The sequence below is a fragment of the Vicugna pacos genome, chromosome 4, assembly GCF_048564905.1.
Source record: "Vicugna pacos chromosome 4, VicPac4, whole genome shotgun sequence".
Classification (NCBI taxonomy): Eukaryota; Metazoa; Chordata; class Mammalia; order Artiodactyla; family Camelidae; genus Vicugna; species Vicugna pacos.
Window position 1 is genome coordinate 78,044,937 of NC_132990.1, and position 22,861 is coordinate 78,067,797.

The 22,861-nt window shown below is 62.7% G+C and overlaps 1 protein-coding gene across 1 annotated transcript in view; it reads left to right on the forward strand.

The window, feature by feature from the left end:
- Positions 1-22,861, forward strand: part of ADAMTSL2 (ADAMTS like 2) — a 34,590-nt gene that overhangs the window by 8,364 nt on the left and 3,365 nt on the right. Inside the window, exons 8-17 of the mRNA XM_031673707.2 lie at positions 111-191; positions 2,395-2,570; positions 8,860-9,208; positions 10,623-10,995; positions 15,415-15,512; positions 19,185-19,311; positions 20,418-20,631; positions 20,739-20,894; positions 21,406-21,576; positions 22,278-22,454. Of these exons, the coding sequence (XP_031529567.2) occupies positions 111-191; positions 2,395-2,570; positions 8,860-9,208; positions 10,623-10,995; positions 15,415-15,512; positions 19,185-19,311; positions 20,418-20,631; positions 20,739-20,894; positions 21,406-21,576; positions 22,278-22,454 (1,922 nt within the window). The remainder of the gene's footprint in view (positions 1-110; positions 192-2,394; positions 2,571-8,859; positions 9,209-10,622; positions 10,996-15,414; positions 15,513-19,184; positions 19,312-20,417; positions 20,632-20,738; positions 20,895-21,405; positions 21,577-22,277; positions 22,455-22,861) is intronic.

Consider the following 22,861-nt stretch of genomic DNA (forward strand, 5'->3'; position numbering starts at 1 on the left):
ACCCACCAGGCGGGAAGGAGGGTGGTGACCGTCAGCCAGAGTTGCCTTTCCAGTCGAGAGGTGGTGGCCGCGGCCGGACCTGCAGCTCACTGGTGTCCGATCTCCTCCAGGGTACTCTCTGGTGACCCACATCCCGGCCGGCGCCCGAGACATCCAGATTGTGGAACGGAAGAAGTCGGCCGACGTCCTGGGTGTGTACGTGGGGCCTTGGCCTCCTGGGGGCTTGTGAGTTTTGCATGAGGTGAAATGCATGGGTCCTGGGTGGACAGGGGACACTTGACCCTGGGTCCTTTCTTGTAGGAAGACAACCCCAAAGCCAAAACTTGGCCTGCGTGTGTATGTGTGTGTGTGTGTGTGTGTGTGGTGGGGGCAGTCACAGGGAAGCCGACCTCAGCCCCGTGTGCAGAAAGACCTTATCCTCGGAGCTGCTGGACAACAGCGGGGGGGTCATGACTCAGGGAGTGAGTTCTCCGTCCCCGGAGCGTGTGGTACAGGTGAAACCTGGAGGTGCCGGAGGTGGCTTCTCTGCCCCCCGCCCCCAGGATATGGGGAGTAAGACTCTGGAGGTGGGAAGGCTGAGGCCGAGCGAGAGGAAGTGGGTGGCCAGCCCGAGCCAGGGCGACGAGAAGCAGGGGCGGGGTTCAAGCCCAGGTCTGGGCCCTAGAGTTAACGTTCTTGCCACTGGACGGTCCCTGGTGGGAAGCTGGTTTCCCGGGAGTCCTGGACTTGAGGATTCTGGAGTAACTTGCACAGTGGCTGAGGCGGTGAGACCCATGCTGGTGACAATTTCTGGAGGGGCTCCCCGTGTGGCTGGAGGCTGGCAGAGCAAAGGGCTCTGTCTGCGCCCCCAGGGGGCGGCTGGAGGCCCTTCTGGCGGAGGTCAGCCGCTGTGTGGGGGCTGTTCCCAGACGCCTGGCTCACCTCCTTGCCTCTCGAGGGCCAGGGCTGGCGGGGTAAAACTACCCTCCTGGGGGGATGCTGAGGTGGGGGGTGGGCCTCTGCTAAAGATCCACAAGGCTGAAGCTGGCCTGGGCTCCCAGCCCTTCAGGCCCCACGGCCAGAGCGTGCAGCCAGGCCTCTGCCAGGCCGGTTGCTCTGTGGCCCTCTGGGAGGGCGGTGAGGCCAGGAAACACCGTGTTCCCAGAGCTGGCGGCAAAGCAGTGGTTCTTGAAACGGACGCGTGGAAATACCAAGGCGGCCTGGGAGCACTGGGAAAGCCGCAGGAAGGAAGGTCATCGCCGGCAGGAAACAGGTCCTGGACGCGGGCCGGGGACTTAACCCTGCGCGCAGACCCGGCCCGCGCGGTCCCCCCGCCCCGCTGGCGCCCTCACCCACGTTCTCTTTCAGTTGCTCCATGGAGGGCCTTTTCCCCACAGATGGACGCATCCCGTGTGCTTATCTGCCTAATAATAAATTAATCGCCCTGCTCCTCGGTCACATCGGGAGCTTTGGAAGCTGAACTCTTCCCGGCCTTCAGGCCAGTTCCTGGAAGGGGCTCTAAGGGCACCCCCTGGAAGACACACTGTCCCCGAGATGGAGCCTGCCCCCTCCCGGCCCTGAGGCCCCCAGGGACAGCCAGCTTCCCGACGGTCACACGGGCTCTGGGCAGTTGGTCAGCCCTCAGGAGACCGTCTGCTGGGGGTTGCAGGCAGGGTCCTGCTGTCTGGGCATCATCAGGCTCCAGGCAGGCCCTGAGGGCAGCTGTCCTTCTGAGGACGTCGGTTCCATGTGTCCCTGCCCCAGAGAGAAGGCAGGCGCCATGGAGAAGGGACTCACAAGACAAACAGCCAGCCGGGTCCCCAGCACGAGCAGCAGAATGTCACGCTCGCAGCGGGTGTGCGGAACTGGTCAGCTTGGGGTGGGCCGGTGGGACTGCTGGGACAGGACTGCCCCCTGAAGGGACACTGCGGTTCCCTCCTCCTGTCAGTGGGAAGCTGCGGGGCATCTCGCCCGGGTCACCTAGCAAGCCTGCAGCAGAACCAGGCTGGATGGCCCAGCCCCAGCCTGGCTGCCACCTGTCAGCCCGGGTGTGTCTAGACCCTGCCACTCGGGCCGATGCTTCTCCTCACCTCGCAGCCCCCGGCCCCTTCAGGGGCCGCCGGACCCACGGGACCAGGCGGGCCCCGGGCCAGCCATCTGCGGTTGTCTAGACAAGTCCTTGTTTATTTTCAGCTGATAAGAAGGAGGACTCGCGTCTCCCTGGCCAGGGCCACATGCTTTGCGCAGACAAAACGTCCACTCCCCCGCGATGTGGAGTTTCCTGTCTTCGGGTGTTTGGGGAGGCTCCCAGGGACGGGCTGCCAGAGGTCCCGAGCGTGTGGTGCCGCCCCTCCCGGCCCCCCATCCTCCTCCGGCTGGTCCGGCTCACGTGACCCGGCCGCTGTGCCCTTTCAGCTCTTGCCGATGAAGCCGGCTACTACTTCTTCAATGGCAACTTCAAGGTGGACAGCCCCAAGAACTTCAACATCGCGGGCACCGTGGTCAAGTACCGGCGGCCCATGGACGTGTACGAGACTGGCATCGAGTACATCGTGGCGCAGGGGCCCACCAACCAGGGCCTGAACGTCATGGTGCGTGCGCCGCGGGTTCGGGGCGGCCGGGCGCGTGCAGGGGGCTTCTGGGGAGCCGCACCATGCAGCTTGGGTGGGCATCATGCCTCACCCTCTCACTCATTCACTGATTCACTCCCTCATCCCAGCCCTCACTCAGATTTTAGTTCCTTCACAAGTCTCCCATTTACCTGTTCACTCACTCACCCGTTAGCTTGCTCACCCAACCGCGCGCTTTCCCAGCCTCTCACTGGTGTCATCCATCCTTTCCTCCTTCCTTCCTGCTGTTGGCACCCTGACGCTGACCCCCAGGATGCTCGCGGCGTCTCGGGCCAGGGCATGGGGTGTGAGCAGAGGCCAAGAGGGCCGGCCTGTTATGCCCAGCTCGCCGGAGTTTCCCCACGGCTAGTGTCATCGCCGTTTGGTGCCCCAGCCCCGAGAAATATAGAGGAATCGTCACTGAACTCGGGTGCCGTCAAGATGGGCAGTTCTGATGCTCCTGGAAGCCGGCCGGCTTTCGTGGAGGCTGAGGGATACGGCAGGGACAGAGCCCACCCACCTGACCTGATTTGATTTCCAAGTCCCACCATGGCCGGTGTTCACAGCCTCACTTTGTAGATGGAGAAACCCGGGCAGAGATCGGTGACTTGACTGGTCATGGATCATAAGTGGCCCAGCTGGGTCTCGGGCCCAGGTCAGCCTGGTGCAGAGTTAGGTGTTTAGCTGCTGTCCTGGAGGGGGTCTCCAGTCAGGAGAGCCACCCCCAGCTCCCCGCACTGCTTCTCAGCTGACGAGCTTCCCCAGCGGCCCCAGAGTCTAATGGGGACCGTGGATTTCTACATCTTCCCTTGCAGCTGCCCCTGAGACAGACTGGCCACCCGCCTTCAGGTGGGGGTCCCCAGGAGACAGCCTCTGAGTTGGAGGTCTGCATGTGGGAGCATTTCAGGGTGTGGCCGGGGGAGCAGCACCTGTGAGGGGCGAGGGGGACAGGGCTGGACAGAGGGGACGTTGAGCTGTGATGCAGGTGTGATGGGAGGCTCACCGGGAGCTCTGGGGTGGCAGTGGCCCCTCGGGCTCCCTCGCGTTGAGGCAGAGGGGCATGGCTCGGTTGCCGGAGGTGGCTGACCCTCAGGGGCCGCTCTATTTGGTTGAGGGAAATTCCTGGGGAGGGACTCAGCTCCAGGCACCCCTGCAGGGTGGGGCATGGGACCCCCACCCCCGTGGCACCCACTCCAGCGCCCTCTTCCCTGCTTACAGCCATTTACTTTGTAGAATGAGTTTATCTCGGCAAGAAGTGCTCCTCTGAACTCCCGCTGGAGTTTACCCAGGGAGCCTCGCTGGGCTAGGCTGGTGGGATGAACTGCAGGGAGTCTGGGCGGCCGCAGCTGAATCCAGTCACCTCCCTCCTCTCTGCCGAGCCCCTCTGCTAGCGTGGGCGGCTCACCTGGCCAGGTGTCCCAGCCCCTCCTACTGTGGGCTGTGGGCTGCTGGGCTCCAGGCCCTTTTCAATCCAAGGCTGCTGCCCTTGCCCTGTTGCCATCAAAATTAGGCTGGGGGAGGCCAAGAGATGTCCTAGGGGGTCAGCAGGGACCCAAATGTATTCTCTGCCCCGGGGCCCAAGCTGCCCTCCCCGCCCTGGGGGCTGGGGTCAGTGATGCTGCAGGGTGCTGGCTCCTTTCCCGGCAGAAGGTGGCCAAGCAGACCAGGTGGCGGTCCTAGCCTGCTGTTCCATGAGAGTCTTGTATTTTCTGGGGGACGTGGTGTTTTCCCTTTGGGAATCAGGGCCTCTAAACCCACAGACCGAGAGCTGGAGGCTCGGGAAACCTCAAGTCCCCACATGGTCACGGGAAAGCACGGCAGAGCTACCGCCATCTCTTGGCTCCCAGATCCGTGTGGTCCACCCGCAGGGAGCACAGCACCCCGTGACCGGGTCGGCTTGGGTGCGTACCCCTTCCCAGAGGCGCCCCTCGGCCCGTGCCACGGGGTGCCGCCGCCTCTGAGCCGCGCCTCGCCCCGCCCCGTCCCGGGCCGCTCAGGCTGGAGGCTCCTGGGATGCCGCGAGCGATAGGCAGGTGGTCTCGCGGTCACGTGCGGCCGTGGCACCTCCTTGGCTGCAAAGTGAGTACCGCTGTCCAGTGCAGGGCCCTGTGGGGTCCTGTCTCAGGGGGTCGAGTGCTCTGTGAGCCCTCGGGTGTTGGGGCCGGCGCAGGCCCTGTGGGCGGGAAAGTCGCCCTCGTGCTCAGAATAAGGCGAAGCACTTCCCCTCTCAGGATAGAAGGGGTCTAATGGAAATCCGCCCCATCACAGAGCGGACGGTCCCCGGAGCGAAGGCGCTCGTCCCAGGCTTGGAGCTGGTGCCGCGAGGCCGGACCTCACTAGCGGAAGTGGCTAGGACAGCCTGGGTGAGCGAGGGCCGGCACTCTGGAGTCGGCGTACTTTCTATCCCTGCCACCATGGCTGTTCCATCCACGCACCCACTGTGCCGTCAGTGGGGTGATCAGCGCCAGAGGCTGGCCCCCGTCCATTGGCAAGGCGATCCCATCTCTCACCCAGCTGTTCGTGTCCCTCCCGTAGTGGACGCTCCCGGGGGCGTTAACAGATGATACCGAGACCTTCCCATTTAACGCCTGCTCTGTTGATTCACCTGCCCGTATCTGCTCCAGACCTCCTCAGCCCTGATCTTAAAAATTTTTCCATCCAGGCCCCGACCCACCAGCCAAGCCATCTGCACTGCCCACGAGTCAGGGTACACTCTCACCTAGGACCACCCCACACTTTCCATGCAACCCGGGTGACCACCTCCGTGCACTGCCTGAGGCTCACTGGGGAGATTTTCCTTCTCAGCAACTTTTCAGGGCGACCCGAGGCAGATCCAGCTTGCACCCCCAGATCACGTGCCCCAGCTCTGAATCGAGGTGGACCATTTTCCCCCCTCTGACTTTATCCTAAGGGAAGCCCACGCAGACAGAGCTGTGAGCTGAGGGAGAGATGCAGGTGCAAGGGTCTTGGGTGATGGGAGCCCGGGCCGCCTGCTGGTGAGCTCTCGGACCTCTCGCCTCCTGTTGGGTGCCGCGCCCTCCCAGCCCGGTAACATGGTGGAGCTGAGAGGCCTCGTGTTGTGGTGCTCAGCTCTGTCCGCCCGGGTCACTCGGCGCCCCGTGGTCGAAGGGTCATCTCTAGCCGGGCCTGGGAGCATGCCAGAAGCCTTCTTCCAGTGTGTGCTTAGTTTAGGTGATGGGCCTTGCTCCAGAACGCTAGCAGTCTACGCTGTCGTTTACCTGGCAAAGCTTGCCAGGAGCCCCACGGGCCACCTTTCTCACCACAGACACCTCTGGTGCTGCGGGGGCTGCCAGGGATCGCGGCCCAGGGGGGCGGGCTGCTCACATTACAGCCCCTTCTCTTCAGGACCCCACTCAAAGCCGACGACTTTTCATGGTGCTCAGCATGCGGATGGGGCCCACAGTCCCAGACGTGGAGTGTGTTGTGTCCCAAATTCTTCGTGATGGGGGGATATGAGATGCAGCATTTTCCCCTTTATTTTCAAGACGTCCTGCCCTGCCCTAGACTCCCGGACCCCGAGATTTTCACTGACGTGGGGCCACTGTGTCTTTATAGGGGTTGGTCTCCATCCGCTGGGATACATGCGCTTTATGAAGGCCTCTAATGCTACTTCCTGCTCGTCTGGACTGATAAACACGATGACGTCAATGTAGAGGCCAAGGCCACGTCCTCTAGATGGTCCAGGCCCGTTTGCTCTGCATTAGGACAGGGAATGGGCCAGTCAGAGCTGTAAAGAGCCACTGTTGTCTGTCCGCGTGAAACAGGACTGCGTCTGCTCCTGCTTCGTGGGAAGGGTAGGAAAGCCCGTATTTGCCAGATGGGTGGCCACAGAAGGTCGACTTGGGGCCACGTCAGCCCGCTCTGGGAAGGATGCCGCGTCCGCCCTGGGGCTGCACCTGGGCTGCCGCTCGGCTGAGAGCGGAGTGGCTCACTATCCTCTTCCGGGGTCTGTCTGGCTTTTTTCGGGGCCAAACTGCTGAGTTAAACGGGGGCTGCCTCGCCCCTGCGCCTGTGAGGACTTTGAGAGCGGCGCTCATCTGCGTTTCCGCCTGGGATGCGGGGTGGTGTTTGACAGACTCTGCTGGACGAGGCTGGGGATCAGGGCGACAGGCTTCCACCTGGCTTTCCCGCCCGTGGCAGCTCTTACCCACCAGGTGAAGGAGCCACGTCAGGGTCCTGCCAACTACCAGCTACGCGTCTGGGGGGCGGGTGAGCCTGGGATCCAGGGAGAGGCTGTGAGCCGGACCTGGGCCATGCTTGGGCCATACCCGTCACCCACGTGCTCCCACAGTAACGGGGGCAATGATGATGCTTTGGGTCCCTGGTGAGCGATGACAGCCTGGACCTTGGCTCCAGAATGTCTGCCCGTTTCTGCACTGAACAGCCCACCAAGTAAAGAGCTGTGGGCTCTTTGGGGGAAGAGCTAGGGGAGTCATGCCCATACAAACTGGGTGGGGCTCCTCCTTCCTGGGGACCTGGCTGTTCCATCATTCGGGGGTTCTGGGTCTAAAAACTGGTCCAGGAAATTGGGTGGGGGCGCTGTGACTTCTGTGGCTGCTGCCGTCTGCTTTGTGACCACCTACCCTTGGTTTCTTCTGGTCGTACGGATTGAGAAGCACATTTTCTGGGCCCGTGTGTTTGTCCCATGGGAGCCCTTGGTCCCGTCAGCTGTGTCCAGAGGTCTCTGGGGTCAGGCCCCCTGGCTACCGCGTCTGCCTTGGTGCTCAGTGCAGTCCTGGGGGCCCCTGTTCTGGCTATCGTGGACAGCCTCTCCTGCCCTCAGCCCTGGCCTACGAGGACTCTCAGCGCCACCCCTCGAGGCACCCCTCTCAGTGGCGCTGGTGACACTTCACTGTCATGTTCCTGCCGCTGGTCCCCGAGGCCGTCCTGGTGGCTTTCCCAGCCTTTTCCTCACTCTTCCATCATCTGCCTCGGTGTCGGCCTCGCTCTCTCCCAGAGTTCTTGCCAGTGTGCGCCCTCCTGTCGAGATGGGAGAATCTCTCCCTCATCCAGGCCCATCTTTTGCCGTCTCTGATCCAGCCTGACCCTTGGCACCAGTCGCGGGCACCCCCCATCTTCTGTCGGCTCCCACTGGCAGGTCCTGAAGGTCCCTCACGGACTGTCCCTTCTCCCCTGAGCAGCCCTGGTGCTCCCTTGACTGGGTGAAGACAGGGTTCACTCGAGCCATCAGCCAGGTGGGGCCTGGTCCTGAGGGGGGCCGGTAGGGTCTAAAAGGCAGAGAGGTACCATCTTCAGGCAAGGGCCACGCAGTGGCCTTAACAGGGAGGAATGGCCACTTTTCAGGGGCAAAGTTTCCAGGGAACCTGAGATTTCAAAATTTTTGAGCAGACTGACTCAGACACCGTGCCCCATGCCTCCTCCCAGCCGGGCTCTTGGCGAAGTGGAGAAGCCAGTCTCCCACGGTCCCTGATGCCCTTCTACCTTTCTGGCCCTGGCTGGATGACAGGAGAGTGTCTCTGTGTGACACCAGGGGGGCCCTCTGGCTTGGCCTGAAACTGGAGATTAGGTGGGGCCAACAACCTCGCCTTCCAGCCTTTCTCTAACACACCGCCTTCCATGTCCTTCCTTACCCTCTGTTAAGGGGGTCCCAGTGCCCGCGCACCACCGGGGAGGACTGTCACCGCCCCTCCTGGCGGGGTTCCTGCTCTCAACTCCTATTGGAGGGTCCACTTCCTAGGACCTGCCCTGACACCAGCCGACCTCGGCTGAGTCCCTGGAAAGAGCCTGCGAGCACCCGGAGGGGCAGCAGGACTGGTGGACGGGGATGCTGGGTGGGGACATTCTCAGCAGAGGCTGCGGCCTGTCCCAGGGCCGGCTCTGACACTGGGATGGCTCTGGGTCTGGGCACTTCCACTTGGCCGGCAGTGGGGTTCCCCGGGGGAAGGTGGTGGGACGGACGCTCTTTCACTTAGGATGCTGGCACGTGGTGACTGTAAAATGCAGGACAGCTTTTAACTGGCTTTTAACCGTCTCGGCACTGGGCACACCCCTCACTGCCCGCGCCCCTGCTCACCAGGCTTTGGACACAGGCGGCCTCTGGGGCCAGGTATAGCCTTGGGAGAGGCGGCGTTCTTTGGTCAAAGCTGAGTCCCTGGGAAGGACTCAGCCGCAGGCCATGGCCGGGGAACGGTCTTGCAGCTCAGGGCAGTGTCTTCTGTCCTAACGGGGCTTGTGGGCGATGGGGCTGGCGGGAAGAAGGGCCGGGGCCCCACTTCTCTGCCTTTGCCAGGTGTGGAACCAGAACGGCAAAAGCCCCTCCATCACCTTCGAGTACACGCTGCTGCAGCCGCCGCACGCGCACCGCGTCCAGCCCGTCTACTACAGCTTCTCCGAGCCCGCCTCGGACAGCGCGGAGAGCCAGGAGCTGGACGGCGCCGGGCTGGCGGGCTTCCTGCAACACAACGGCTCCCTCTACGGCCAGGCCTCCTCGGAGCGGCTGGGCCTGGACCACCGACTGTTCGGCCACCGGGACCCGGGGATCGAGCTGGGTCTGAGCAGAGACCAGGAGACCAACGAGGTGTGCGCGCAGGCCAGCGGCGGGGCCTGCGCGGGGCCCCCCAGGGGCAAGGGCTTCCGAGGTAACCAGGAGGAGGGGCGGGGTGGGGCGGGCCTTCCGAGGGAGAGGGGCCTCGGGCGAAGGGTCTTCAGTCCCTGGCAGCCTGCAGAAGAGGTTGACAGAGGTGCCCGTGCCACACAGACGGGGCAGGCCCAGGGCCAGCCCTTTGCAGGTGGCCTCTCCACGCACCTGCTCTGAGGTGGGTATGGCCACCGCCACTCGACAAACAGGGAGACTGAGGCTTGGAGAGAGGAGACTTTCCCAAGTCCCGCAGGCTACCCGGGAGGAGGTGGAGCCGAATCCAGGGTGGTCTGATCCCAGAGCCTGCGCCCTCGCCCGTTCGGTGGGGACAGACAGACAGGCAGACAGCAAAGCAAGGGGTGGCAAGAACTCTGGAAGGGACCATGGGCAGTTGAGGGGAAACAAGGAGGACCCCAAGTCCTTGGAGAGGGTGAGCCCTGCCCTGAGGGCTCAGGAGCAGGTGAGGGTCAGCCGAGAAGGGCATGGGAAAGGGGTGGGGGTGAGAGCAGGCCAGTGGGGGACAGCCTGGTGGGGCCGGTGGAGGACCTGCGTGGGGCAGGCTCCAGGGGGAGTGGCGGGAGGTGCAGCTGAAGGCCTGGGGGTGGGGCCAGGGTCCCCGTGCCCACGCTGGCCATTGGCCTGCACTCCTGAGGGTCATGGGGTGGCTCATCAGAGCTGGTCTGCGCCATCCCTCCTGCTCAGGGCTGGAAGGTAAACCAGACGTGGGAAGAAGCCCCTCGCTCACTTGGGGGCAGGTTTCCAGGACCCTTAGAATCTTCAGGTGGAAGTTTCCTGGGGCAGCTGTAGCAAATGACCGCAGATCGGGGGGTTGAAAACCACAGACATCTGCTGTCTCCCAGCTCTGAGGCCAGAGTCCAGAATCCAGGTGTGGCTGGAACCTCTAGCAGAGGGTCCTTCCCGCCTCTTCCAGCCCCTAGGGGCCCCAGGAGCCTTGGCTTGCGGCCACAGCGCTGTGGTCCCCGCGGCGTCCTCTCCTGGCTCTTCCCCTGTGTCTGTGTGTCTCCATGAGTTTGCTGCTTACTAAGGCAGCAGGCATTGAAATCAGGGCCAGCTCAACCCATTACGACCTCGTCTGAAGATTTGTACTTCTGTGAAGATCCTGTTTCCAAATTAGCTCACATTCTGATGGTCGGGGCCATCACGAATCTTGGGGGGACGCTGTTCAACCCACTGCAGAAGTCCCGCAGGTCCCCCCACGAGAGCTTGTCCAGGCTGGCTGGCGAGCCTCCCTGGATGACCTGTGTCCTCTCATTGGGCGGAAACCTGCCTCTGGCAACTCTCCGGTCCAGGTCTTTGCTGCAGCTCCTCCCCGCCGTCCGCCCCCACCCCCAGGGCAGCCCTTGCCCCCCCACACGAGGGGGCACTGGAGGTTGAGACCCCCGTCTCCCCTATAGATGGCAACGCCACTGGAACGGCTCTCGCGGGAGACCGGGATGACCAAGAGGCTGACGCCCGCTTTACCTCCCAGGAGCTCCTCTCGGCCAACGCCATCTCCGACCAGCTCCTGGGCACAGGCTCTGACTCCAGGGAGCTCCCCCTCAATGAGACGGTCAACAGCATCTTTGCACAGGGCTCCCCGAGGAGCTCCCCGGCTGACAGCCTCTACGTTGACTACGAGGAGAATGAGGGAGCCAGCATTTACCTGCTCAACGGGTCCTACCTGGAGCTGAGCAGTGACAGGGTGACCAATGCCTCCTCCGAGGCCCCGTTCCCCAACGCCAGCGCCAGCCTCCCCGCCGTGGCCGGGAACAGGACGCAGAAGGCCAGGTAGGGCCGCCTCCCCTGCCCTGTCTGGGGGCCGCCGGGGCTGGGGGTGGTCAGCGAGGCCTCCCTACAGTGGTCTGGCTGGAGGGCCAGGACAGAGGTAAGAGGGAGGGAGTCACCCCTGCCCGGGGCCCCCGCCCCACCCTGGATCTGAGCAGGAGGCCAGAGGCCTGGGTTTCAGCGTGTCCTTCCCACAAGCTAGGCCCGTGGGTTAAGCCCCGAACCGCACACCCACGTGTGATCTGACCCCAGGAACTGGGGGTTGGGGGGTGGCTAACGGTTCTAAGCCAAGCTCAGGGCTGAGCATCCTGTGAGCACGGACACATGGACCCGTTACACCCGGGACGGGTACTGGGCCAGAGAGCTAGGTAAGCGACATCCTCAGGGTCACAGGGCCTGAAGGCTGGCGGTCCTCAGGGTCTCAGTCTGGACGGCCATCGCACACAAGGATGGTGGGCATGAAGTGGACGCCCCCCGAAGGCGGGGCGGCTCAGCACCAACCTTCCCTGCAGGCCAGGGAGGAGCCTGGGGGTGGTCCCGCGGGGTCCTCGGCCCAGAGCCAGACGCTGGAACCAGGCATTAGGGATGAGCCTTCTGCCGTGGGGGCTGGACATGCCTCAGGGATGGGCCGTGTGAGAGTCCACTGGGAGCCAGGCGCCCAGAGCCAAGGACACACCCTAGGGCGCCTGGAGGGTCACACCTGGGGACACTGGGATCACAGCTGGCCCTGGAGGAGTCTGAGGCCAGGAGCCTCCCTGGGTTGGGGGCAGCTGCAAGCAGTGTGGTCCAGGCCTGCCCCCGTCTCTACTAGAGGCCAGTCCAGGGGACAGACCCCCGGGCCGATGACAGCCCCCTGCCCCGGGAAGGGCCCGCCTGTTCTCCGGCAGCTCTCAGGGCAGTGAGGCTGGTTCAGACAGGCTGAGCCCGCACGGCAGGCAGGGCCTGGAGGCAGCAGCAGGCCAGCTGGGTTTTGCTTTGTCCTGTGTTCGGAGGCCCCACCCAAACCCCTCGACTTCAGACCCCGAGCCGTAGGAGCCCCAGCCAGCGCCGAGGATGCAGGGGTGGGCGTCCTTGGGGAGCTCAGGGGAACCGAGTTTGATGCCAGACTTGGGGCTCACTCTCAAGCTGATGTGGTTGGAGGTGACCCTTTCACCCTTCCCTGGGAGCGAGAGCGGTGAAGCTGGCCCCAAGAGCCTCTCCGAAGCCCCCTTTCTCAAGCTCTTTGCTGAGGCCCCCGGCTCCCATGTGGTAGCAGGAGCACATCCGGGACACCTCTGAAGTTCTGAGTGGAGTTCTTTGCAAGCGTGGACAGAGCAGGAGGCCCGGGGCTGCTGTGCCCTCTCCCCATGGGCCCGTCGGGGCCGTCCACTCGCCCCAACCCAGGTCCAGAAGCGTGCAGAGGCTGGGGCTCTGGGGGCTTGTGGGTCCAGGAGCTGCAAGGGGGCGACAGGTTCTGAGTCTGAAGTGGGGGCTCACAGCAAAGGGCTGGAGTTCAGAATCAGCCCGCACTTGCCTGTGCCACTGGGGCCAGTTCCTTAGGGCTCCGAGCCTGGGGAGCTCTTCTCAGCCCTCAGGGCTGTCCAGAGGATTGAGTTCTACCCTGTCTGTGAAGCCCCGAATCACCCAGGGAGGAACCCCGAAACAGGAAGGACCACCAAGACCTGGACCGTGATAGATGTAAGGAAGGCCAGCTCTGTGATGGCCAGGGTCCCTCTCTGAACGGGTTTACCAGGTGCCACACAGGCTGCTGTTCAGTTTGGCCTCAGGGCCTGCCATCTCCGGCGTTCATAGAGGATTCCTAGGTCAGGTCAAGCCTTAGGGTCTTAAGTCACATTGTCGAGACTCTCTCCTGCCCTGTCGCAGTTGAGCCTCCCCTCCCCCGCCCTCCTTGGCCCCAAGGGGAATGGCTGGGCTTCCAGCGCCGGCCTGTGGGGGATGCAGGAATCAATACAGTGACCGTCAACTCAGAGTCCCGACAACGGGTGAGATGGGGCGGCTCCCCCAGCGGCTGCATCAAAGGAGCCGCAGAGCGGAGACCAAAGATGGTCCTCGGAGATAAAAGGCTGAGAGAGGCCGCCGTGGGGGAAACCGCCAGGCCAAAATAGCCGTGTCGCGGCCAGTTGTCCAAACACAGGAAGGCGCGTCTGCTCTGAGAGGGCGGAAGCAAAGGGGGCAGCCCAGGAAGGAAAGGTTATTTTCCCCTTCTCAGAGCAGCCTCAGACCATCGAGGGAGGCCTGGGCACCAGAGGGACACAGAGACACAGGGTCCCTCTCCCCGCCTGGACGGGAAGAAAAGCAAAGCGCTTTTCTGAGTCTTTTATAAATAAGCGTGGTGTCCCAGAGGCGCCCCTGCAGGGGCTGGACGGCCTGTGCTTGCCGGGCGGCTGGGGAGCGGGCCCCGGGCCCCGGGTTTGCAGCATCCCAGCCTGGGGTGCCGTGGCGGCCCTGCAGCTCTGACTCCCAGGATCGCGGGGCGCTGGCTTCCCACCGGACGGAGGCGGTGTAGTGACTTCCGGGGTGCTCTTCTCCCGCCAGGCCTGGCACTGTGAGGGGACATGAGGGGCGCCTGTGCCGCGCGTGAAGCGTGCTGTGTTAGCCGTGCTGCGTGGGCAGCCCCTCCAGAAATACCTTTGGTGCTTAAAACCCAAAGGGTTATTTTGAACTGCTCTCTCTCTCCAGAATGAGTCACGCTGCTGCCGGCCAGAGGAGTGTGTAATCAGATAAAGATGGTGCAGCCTCTCCGCAGCTGGGGGGGGGCGGGCGGGGCAGGGGCTGGATCTTTTCATCCCTTTTAGTTCTTGGGGAGAATTTAAAGCTGTTGAAAGGAGGGTGAGGGACCCAATCAGCGCATTTCGGTGTGTTTGAAATCGGCTCATAGGGAGTGGTCTTCCTCCCCAAGGAGGTCCCTGGGGCCTTTGTTCTGAGATGCTGGGTCTTGGGTGGGCGGGGAGCCCATTTATAAAGCTCCCCCTCACTTTGAAGGAGGTGAGAGGGGGAGCCTTCCCCTCCCCCCTGCACCTGTGGAGGGCCTGGGGCAGGCTCCTGGCTGTGGAGCCACCAGGTGAGGGGGCCCAGCGCCAGCTCCGTCCTCGTCTGCCTCCTCACCCCCTCCCGCTCACTCCCGGGGTGGATGTGGTCACCTCGGCCAGTTCACCACCTCAGGTCCGTGGGCGGTTTCTTTCCTGGTCCTCAGCGTGATGTGCCTTTAGGGCAACACTGATGCAAAACTAAAACGTAAGAGCCGTTCTCATCCACTTGTGAAATCCCAGAAGTTGGAGGACCAACAGCAATGTCTCCATCACTGAACTGGCCGGAAAGCCTTTGAGAACGTATGCCCTGCACCCCTCGTCTGAGCCTGGCCTCCGGGGTGACAGAAGGTCCCCAGGAGAGGAGCTGCACCCCGTGAGAGGCTCTGAGCTCAAGGTGGTCCTCAGTCAGCCCCTCTGGGTCCGACAGGAAGTGGACAGGCGGTGGGGCCCGAATGCTGTGCTGCCCTCCGGCCCATCGCCCCACGTCCCCTTTGCTGGCTCTGGGCGGGGGAGGTGTCTCAGGACTCCGCGGGCCACATTCAGGCCTGGCCAGCTGCGTCTCAGAGCAGCTGTCTGGGAGCCGCCGCCACTTCCCTCCGCCCCTGCCGAGTCCAAAACGAGCCTGCACACTGGATACTGAGGTTGGCCCCAGCACACCGACTGGTTCAAAGAAGCAAACAACCCTAACAATAGCTGGCCTGGCCGCCTGAGTTCCGGCCAAGAATCATAGCCTGTCGCTGGCGGGGCCCCAGGACGGCGTCCCTGCGCACCGCAGCCATCGCAGACCTGGGCAGAGGCGTCGGGGGGGGGGGCACGGCCAACCCCCCGGCTGCAGCCCCAGCTTCTCCGTTTTGATCGCTGGAGGCCTGAGGGCCAGCGTGCCCCTTCAGTTAGAACCCCGGCTGGGCTGAGGGAGACCGAGGCGGAGAATTCTGGCACATTCGCAGCACGCGAGGTGCCTTCTGAGGTCCCTTTCGGGGTGGTGGTGAGGATTCTGCGCGCCCCTGCTGAAGGTGACAGTGAGAAGCCCGTGTGCATGTGTGTCTGTGCGCGTGTGTGCGTGTGCGTGTGTGTGTGTGAGGAGGGACTGGGATGTTGGTGGGCCCCCGTCTTCACTCCCAGCCCCCGAGGGTGCTTTGACAGCTGCAGAGTGTGCTCAGGCTGAGTCACTGGGATGGAAAATGCAAATGTCCGGTCCCCTCTAAGACCTGCCTCCCTCGGCGCCCCCCCCACCCCCGGCTGTTTTCTAGATCGTGGGCCCTGGGCCCCGAACAGGTGGGGCTGCTGCCCGGGGCTCAGGTAGGCTGTTTTGCAAAAGCAGACCTGTCTTCCATGGATGAGAACACATTCTCCTGTGAAAACTCACCCCCTTCTCGGCTTGACCTGCTTTCAGGACCAGGCCCAAGGCCCGCAAGCAAGGCGTGAGTCCCGCGGACATGTACCGGTGGAAGCTCTCGTCCCACGAGCCCTGCAGTGCCACCTGCACCACAGGTATCTGTGACCGGCTGCCGGGGCCCGCCAGGCGCTCCGTCATCTGCCTCCTTCCTATCACGCCTGATTAGAGCAAATGTCCTTTGCGTTAAAAGTAAGAAATCTCAGGTGGTGAGGGTTTCACTTACAGCAAACACAGGAGGGGCAGAGAGACCCTCTGAGGAAACAGCTCAGACTCAGGGCCACATCGGGGAGGAAGTGGGAGGGTCAGGAACCCCCTCGGGTGCCTGGGCAGATAGATACACGTGCGTAGTAAGTGTCCACCTGGGTTTGAATCTGTGTCTGCCCATTCATGGGGCCAGCCACCACCACACCAAGGTGCTGGTCGCAGACCAGAGACTGGAGCTGCGTCTGGGGCCAGCGCTGGTCCCTCCCAGGACCGGGACCCGTGGTAAACGTTGTAGGGAGACCCCGGTGCCGCCTGGTCTATACCTGAGACTTCATGTTTGGGTTTGGACAAGACTGGGGCTGCCGCCACTCAAAACGCAAGATGGTCCTGGCTCTGCCCCTGAAGCCCCATCCCAGCTGGCCAGAGCTTTAGACGCCCCCTGCATGCTCTGGCCAGCGAGGAGGATGAGACCAGCCACTGACTGAACACTGGGCAGCAGGTGGTCTGGCATGGCTACGCCTCCCGCAGCCCTGGCCGGCATCTCAGGAGACCGGCTCGAGGGAGGAGCTGGGGAGGTGGCCGTGCAGAGCTCTGAATGGACCACGGGTTCTCCACCTCGGGCTGGAAGCTGTGGCCCCTCCTGTTCTAGGAGCCTCCCATCCCCCTCAGCAGGGTATGGGACAGGCTGATCCCCCCGGCATTCCGGAGGGTGCGAGGTGGGCTTTGTGGGGTGTGCGGTGAGCACTTGGGTGCACTCTCCGGCTGACTGCACCACATGCACTTGGCAAATTGCTTAATCTCTCCAAGCCTCAACTTTTCACCTGTAAAATGGGACATGCACCTATCCAAACGCGGTAATAGGGATGCACATGAAAAGGGAGGCCAGCCGTCCAGGCCAAAGCTCAGCAAGGGGCGCCGTCGCCAGGGCTGCTGCTGCCACCCACGTAGGGCTGAGGCCCAGGCGCGGCTGAGCGGCTGGTCTCGGGAGCAAGCCGGGGGCCGAGCCCTGCGCTGGGTGTTGGAGGAGCCTGCTCCGAGAGCCTGCTCCTGAAGGCCGTGGACCTGCTCTGAGTCAGGAGCCCATTCCCCCCACCCCGGGACTCCAGACACGCCCGGACTGTCACAGAACACGCGCCTGGGAGCGCCTTCTATGCCTCCTGCACACATCGCTGCCTGGGGAGGTGACGTCGCTTGAGATCCCTCCGGGGGAAGCAGCCTCAGTGGTGAGGCCCATGCCGGGCCTGGGTGGAAGGCAGTCCCCAGGGAGGACACGGCACCGTTTCTGAACATCCACAGGGTGTCCAGGCAGAGGGATGGGCTGACCTGCCCTGGGTGGCCCAAGGTGCCAAGGAGGACAAACGAAGAAGGAAGCAAACAGACAGATTTGGGGTCTGCTGAAAGGAAGAGCTCTCCTTTGGACGGGGCTGTCCAGGGCTGGAATGAGTGGCCGGGAGACACAGCGAGTTCCCCATCACTGCAGAGTCACCAAGCTGGATCTGTGGATGGCTCCCCACGGCCCCCTCTGCGCACTCTGTGGCCAGCTCCTCCCGAAGTCCCATTTTACGGGGTGCTGAGGCCAGGCCAGCGTGGCGGCGGTGCTGATGGGGGAAGTTACAAGCGTTCTGTGGCAGGTGGTGTCTGTGCGCAGGTCCACGGCCACATCAGCACGCAGCAGGGCCCCTCCCTGCCCCCGGGCCTCGCGGTGAGCTCGCGAAGGGCTGGAGGATCAGTGCGGCAAGTGTCCCGTCTCCTGAGCTCCAGCTGTAGCACCAAGCGTTCTTTCTTTTCCTTAGAGAAGCTCTTTGGAGCAGGAGAAATGCAGGTGAATTGGTTTGGAGCTGGAGTCTCAAGCAATGCCTTCAAACGGTTCTCAGCACCTCCTGGCATGGGGGGCGAGAGTGGGGGAAGTGGGGCCGGCGGGCCCTGAGCTCATCTCCGCCCGCCCAGTTCAGTACTGGGGTTTCCTCTCGTTTGGAGGAAGGGCTTACTTGCTGTCCAAGAAGGTTTGAAAAGCACCGCATTCAAACCGATGTAAGGAGCAGGTGTCTGGAAGACTGGTGCTTTGACGGCCCAGCCTCCGTGGGGGGTTCCCACCGCGGGGATGAGGCCCGGACAGCCGGACAGTACTCATGTCGCCCCACCAGCGGGAGACTGGGCTGGGACCAGAATTCCTGTCTCTCTTGATCAGGACCTGCTGTGTTTCCACTCGCTGACGAGCAGCGAATGAATAATCAGGCACGCGGTGAGGGTCTGTCAGTCCCCAAACTTGGACCTCCCTGGGCCCCAGAGCTGGTGTCTCTGAGGCCTGGAACATTCTGAGCAGACCTGGCCAGGAAGCCAGCCTCCCCCCGAGAGCCGACTAAAGACTACGCAGCCCAGCGCTGGCAGAGAGGAGCCGTGATTGCAGCCTGGCTCGCCTCTCACGGAAAAAAAGAAAAAATCCCTGTGCGGGCTGCTTCCAGGCCGTTTCCCTCCGTCCAGGGCCAGGGCTCGGAGACGCAGGAGCCGCTGGCTTTCAGACACGCGCCGCTGGGATGAGCTCGAGGTGGCTGGGGCTCTTTGTTTATGGGGAAATTGGTTTCCTCCTGGGGGAAGGGCAAGCCCAGCGAGGAGGGTTCCTGTCCCACCGTCATTCAGGACAACCGGTCCCACTCAGTCTCCCTCTGTCTCACACACACACACACCAGGAACAACAGTGACAACAGACCCTGCCCCCGCCGGGGCCTTCACCAGGGCGGACACTCCCTGAGTCATCCTGGCTCCTTGGCAGGGGCCTGCCCTGTGTGTAGTGAGTTCGGCCCCAGTGCCAGCTCGGTACCTGACACAGGGGTGCGGGGGACGAAGACCAGTGGAGGAGAAGGTGGAGGTGGGGTCAAGGAGTTCCTTTTAGTTGAGAGTTGGCCCTTTGCACACGGTCCTCAACGGGGTGTATATAGAGTCCTGGGTGTTTAATCACGACAATGATTAAAGAAAGTTCATGAGGGGGTCTGATAAGGACTAGGGCAGGCCACGCAGGGCAGGGAGGATGAAAGGTAATAGAGCATCTGGGGAGGCTGGGAAGGGCTGGAAGGGTTAGATTTTCCATCCATCCATCCTCTCACCCACCAACCTACCCATCCATCCATCTATCTGTACCCAACCATTCAACCGTCCATCCACTCACCCCTCTCCCACCCACCCACCCAGTGATGGGTAATTGTTGAACGAATGAAAATTAGTGACACTGGCTGTATTTGCCTCTGTGCCTCTGTAAGAGCCAATCCGAATTTATTCAAAGCCCGGGGTTTGTGACATGTAAACTGGGTGCCCAGCCTGGGCTGGATGGGGTAGAGGGTGCAAAGGGAAGTGGTCAGACCCTGGGGCATGGGCAGGGTGGACCCACGAAGCTGTCCCCACTGGGCTCTGCCCGCTCTTCTGTAAGCCGGTAACTGTCATTAACCTCGATTTAAGCCAGAAAGCGCTGAGGGGTCAGGTGACTTGCCTGTGGTCACGTAGGTTCCATCTGCTGGTCTGCAAGGGGCTCACCGTCAGCTCACCGGGTCCCTCCCTTGTCCTGAACCCAGGGGTCATGTCGACCTACGCCATGTGCGTCCGCTACGATGGCATTGAGGTGGATGACAGCTACTGCGACGCCCTGACCAGGCCTGAGCCCGTCCAGGAGTTCTGCGCGGGGAGGGAGTGCCAGCCCAGGTACCTGCCGCCCAGTGCCCCGGGGCAGGGTGTGTGTGGGGAGTGGGGGCTCTGCTCTGCCCCCGCCCAGGGGAGCAGCAGGAGCTGGCATCCTGTTCCTTCAACTGGGTTTTGTGGGCAGGACGAGGGCGCCTTCTGTGACTTCCCGCTTTGCAGTAAAATCTTTCACTGTGTCTCGCACACAGTAGGTCCTCCATCACTGTCTTCCACAGCAGACTGAGAATCATTCTGAACTTGGCTCTTTGCCCCTGCCGCCCCCAGGCCTACTGGGTGCATCTAGAATTTTAAGAAGCCCAAAAGGATTATTCCTGAAATAGCCCGCCAGTGTCCCTGGGATGTGGGGGGAGACCTCATTTTTCTAGCCCCCCAGGCCTCCTGTCCTGCCTGCAGGAGGAAGCGCTTCCTGCTCCCTAATGCAGCTACACACCCTCTTTTCTCCAGGCCTGCTCCATCGGGGGCCCTCTTCTCCACTGGTGGGGGGCTCTGCTCCATCGGGGTGGGGCCTCTGCTCTGTGATGGGGGCTCTGCTCCAGTGGGGGCCCTCTGCTCCACTGGTGGGGTGCTCTGCTCCATCGGGGTGGGGCCTCTGCTCTGTGATGGGGGCTCTGCTCCATCCAGCATCGGCCCCTTTGTGAGAAGCTGGGTGTGCTGCCATGGGGGTCTGCTCTTCCCCTCAGAGCCCCCACGGTGGGGCTCAGGGACCTAGGACACTGGGGCATGATCCCACCTTGGAAGAAGGGGGGCCGTAGCAGGAGGGGAAGGAGGGAGGAGGGAACGGCGTCAGCAAAGGAACAAGGCTGGGACCTGGCCCCCTACGTGGCTGGAAGGCCAGGTGGGTGGTCTGGAGGGAGAGCAGGTGGTGGCTGCCTGGGTTCCTGGGCAGGCCGGCCAAGTGCAGGCTCTGGGCAGCCCACCTCCACCTGGGGGCTTCCCAGTGGGCTCGGGGTCGCCAGGGCAGCAGCCTCCGCTGTGGGACCAGCCAGCTTCCTGTCTGGCTTAGCTCAGTGTGGCTTTGGGTCTCACAGGGGAAGGAGGAGTTGGGGCATAAAGTCCCGGCGGCCAGGGTAGGTGGGGGTCGCTGAAGGCCGTGCCCCCTCCCGAGGCAGGTGGGAGACGAGCAGCTGGAGCGAGTGCTCGCGCACCTGCGGCGAGGGCTACCAGTTCCGCATCGTGCGCTGCTGGAAGATGCTCTCGCCCGGCTTCGACAGCTCTGTGTACAGCGACCTGTGCGAAGCTGCCGAGGCCGTGCGGCCCGAGGAGCGCAAAACGTGCCGGAACCCGGCCTGCGGGCCCCAGTGGGAGATGTCCGAGTGGTCGGAGGTGCGCATGCGCAGAGCGAGCCGGTGCGGGGGCCAGGGGTCTGGGTGAGCCGGGCCGCGGCATCTGGGGCAGTGCAGACCCCGCCCTCACCCCCGGCTTCCTCGCAGTGCACAGCCAAGTGTGGGGAGCGCAGCGTGGTGACCAGGGACATCCGCTGCTCGGAGGATGAGAAGCTGTGTGACCCCAACACCAGGCCTGTGGGGGAGAAGGACTGCACAGGCCCCCCCTGCGACCGCCAGTGGACCGTATCCGACTGGGGGCCGGTGAGGGCAGGCCGGGCTGTGCTCAGAGGGGTGGCGGGGGCGTGAGACCAGTGAGGGTAAGTCCCAGGTGCTTCCTCTGGCTGTGCCTCAGTTTCCCCATTTTTCTGGAGAGGATGTAGAGGAAGCACACCTGACTGGCTTTCCTCCGTGTTGTTACGAGGAGTCAAAACCTTTATCCAGAAACAAGTGGTCACAATCTGATCCCCTTTTATAAGCTCCCTGCCTGCCTGTCTGTGTGTCTGTCTCTCTGGCCTCCGGTCTGGATGATAGACACTCAGATGCGCGCTGGGGTCCTCTCCAGGTGCTGGGGGCGTTTAGGTGTTCTAGGTGTGTTTCCTCTGTGTGTTTCTCACCGTGCATGCAATATTTCTGTAATTAGAAGAGAAAATGCTATTTTAGAAAGTGGTTGCCATGGCAACCCTCCCCCTCCCCCGGCTCTGCTTGTCTCTTGGGAATGGCGTCTGGGGACCTGGGAGAGGGCTCCGCCTCTGACCCCGGCTGCCCCCTGCAGTGCAGTGGAAGCTGCGGGCAGGGCCGCATGATCAGACACGTGTACTGCAAGACCAGCGACGGCCGGGTGGTGCCCGAGTCTCAGTGCCAGACAGAGACCAAGCCTCTGGCCATCCACCCCTGTGGAGACAAGAACTGCCCCGCCCACTGGCTGGCCCAGGACTGGGAGCGGGTGAGTGTCCCGAGCCCGGCAGCAGGGCCCTCTGTCTGGGGGAGCGTTTGGTTGAGAGCCAAGTGGCCAGAATGACAGCTTGGTCCAACGAGGAATTCATTGGAATTGGTGATGGCACAATTCACAAAACATTGATTTGACAGAAAAAAAAAACCCAAAGAGGTAAGAAAAGTGCTGAAAACATCTCAAATCTAAGTAGCGAACGCTCAGTGACGCGCGCAGGGCCAGGAGCGGTCCCCTGACCCCTGCTCCCGGAAGAGGTGAGCCCAGGCTGGGGTGGGGGGGGTCACTCGGCCGCCCAGCTCTTGGCCTCTGGCCCTGTGTCCATTTGTTCTCGGGGCCACTGGACCTGTCAAGGTCACCAACCTGCCGTTTCAGACAGTTCTTAACCACCTCACTTGCTGCCAACTGTTTCAGGCAGCTCACCCTTAGCTAAATCACCTTGAATCACATTGTCATTAACCATTTTGTTTCAAAACAGATGGTTTTCTGCTAAATTGCTTTTGAGCAAATCTGTTTGGGGCCAAATGGTTATCAGCCGAAGAGCTCTCAGCGATTTCCCCCTGACCTAAGCACTTACACCCACTGGCTATGGACTGTCCGAGCCACTCTCCCCGGAGCCGCTGTGGACCCTGTGTTCTGATCCTTGTGGCCTCTGGCCTCTGACCTCTGACCCGGCTCCATCTGTCCCCTGGCCTCAGTGCAACACCACCTGTGGCCGAGGTGTGAAGAAGAGACTGGTCCTGTGCATGGAACTGGCCAACGGGAAGCCACAGACACGCAGCGGCCCTGAGTGTGGCCTGGCCAAGAAGCCCCCCGAGGAGAGCACATGCTTCGAGAGGCCCTGCTTCAAGTGGTACACCAGCCCCTGGTCTGAGGTGAGCACTGAGCTGGCCCCCTCTGAGGCTGTCTGAGGCCAGGCCTGAGTTCTGGTCCTGCCAAAGTACCTCCTCTCTGCCCCCTAAGTGCTCCTCACGACCCCTGGCTCAGCCTCCATCAGGGCTTTCCATCCCCGGAAAGATTCTCAGCTCTCCCAAGTCAGCAGGTATGAGAGCCACCTCCTCCAGAAAGCCCTCCCGGCTCTCACCTCTGGGATCCCGGCCCTGCTTGTCCTGGCCCTCTTTTGGCCCAGGTCACTTCTGGCCTGGCATTGTAGCCTTTCAGTCGTGACTTTGGCAGCACGTGTGCCAGACACCCACCACAGACAGACAGATCCCAGGTGGGTACTGGGGATGTGCGGGGCTGACTCAAACATGGCCTAGGCCCTGGGATCCAGAGTCAAGGC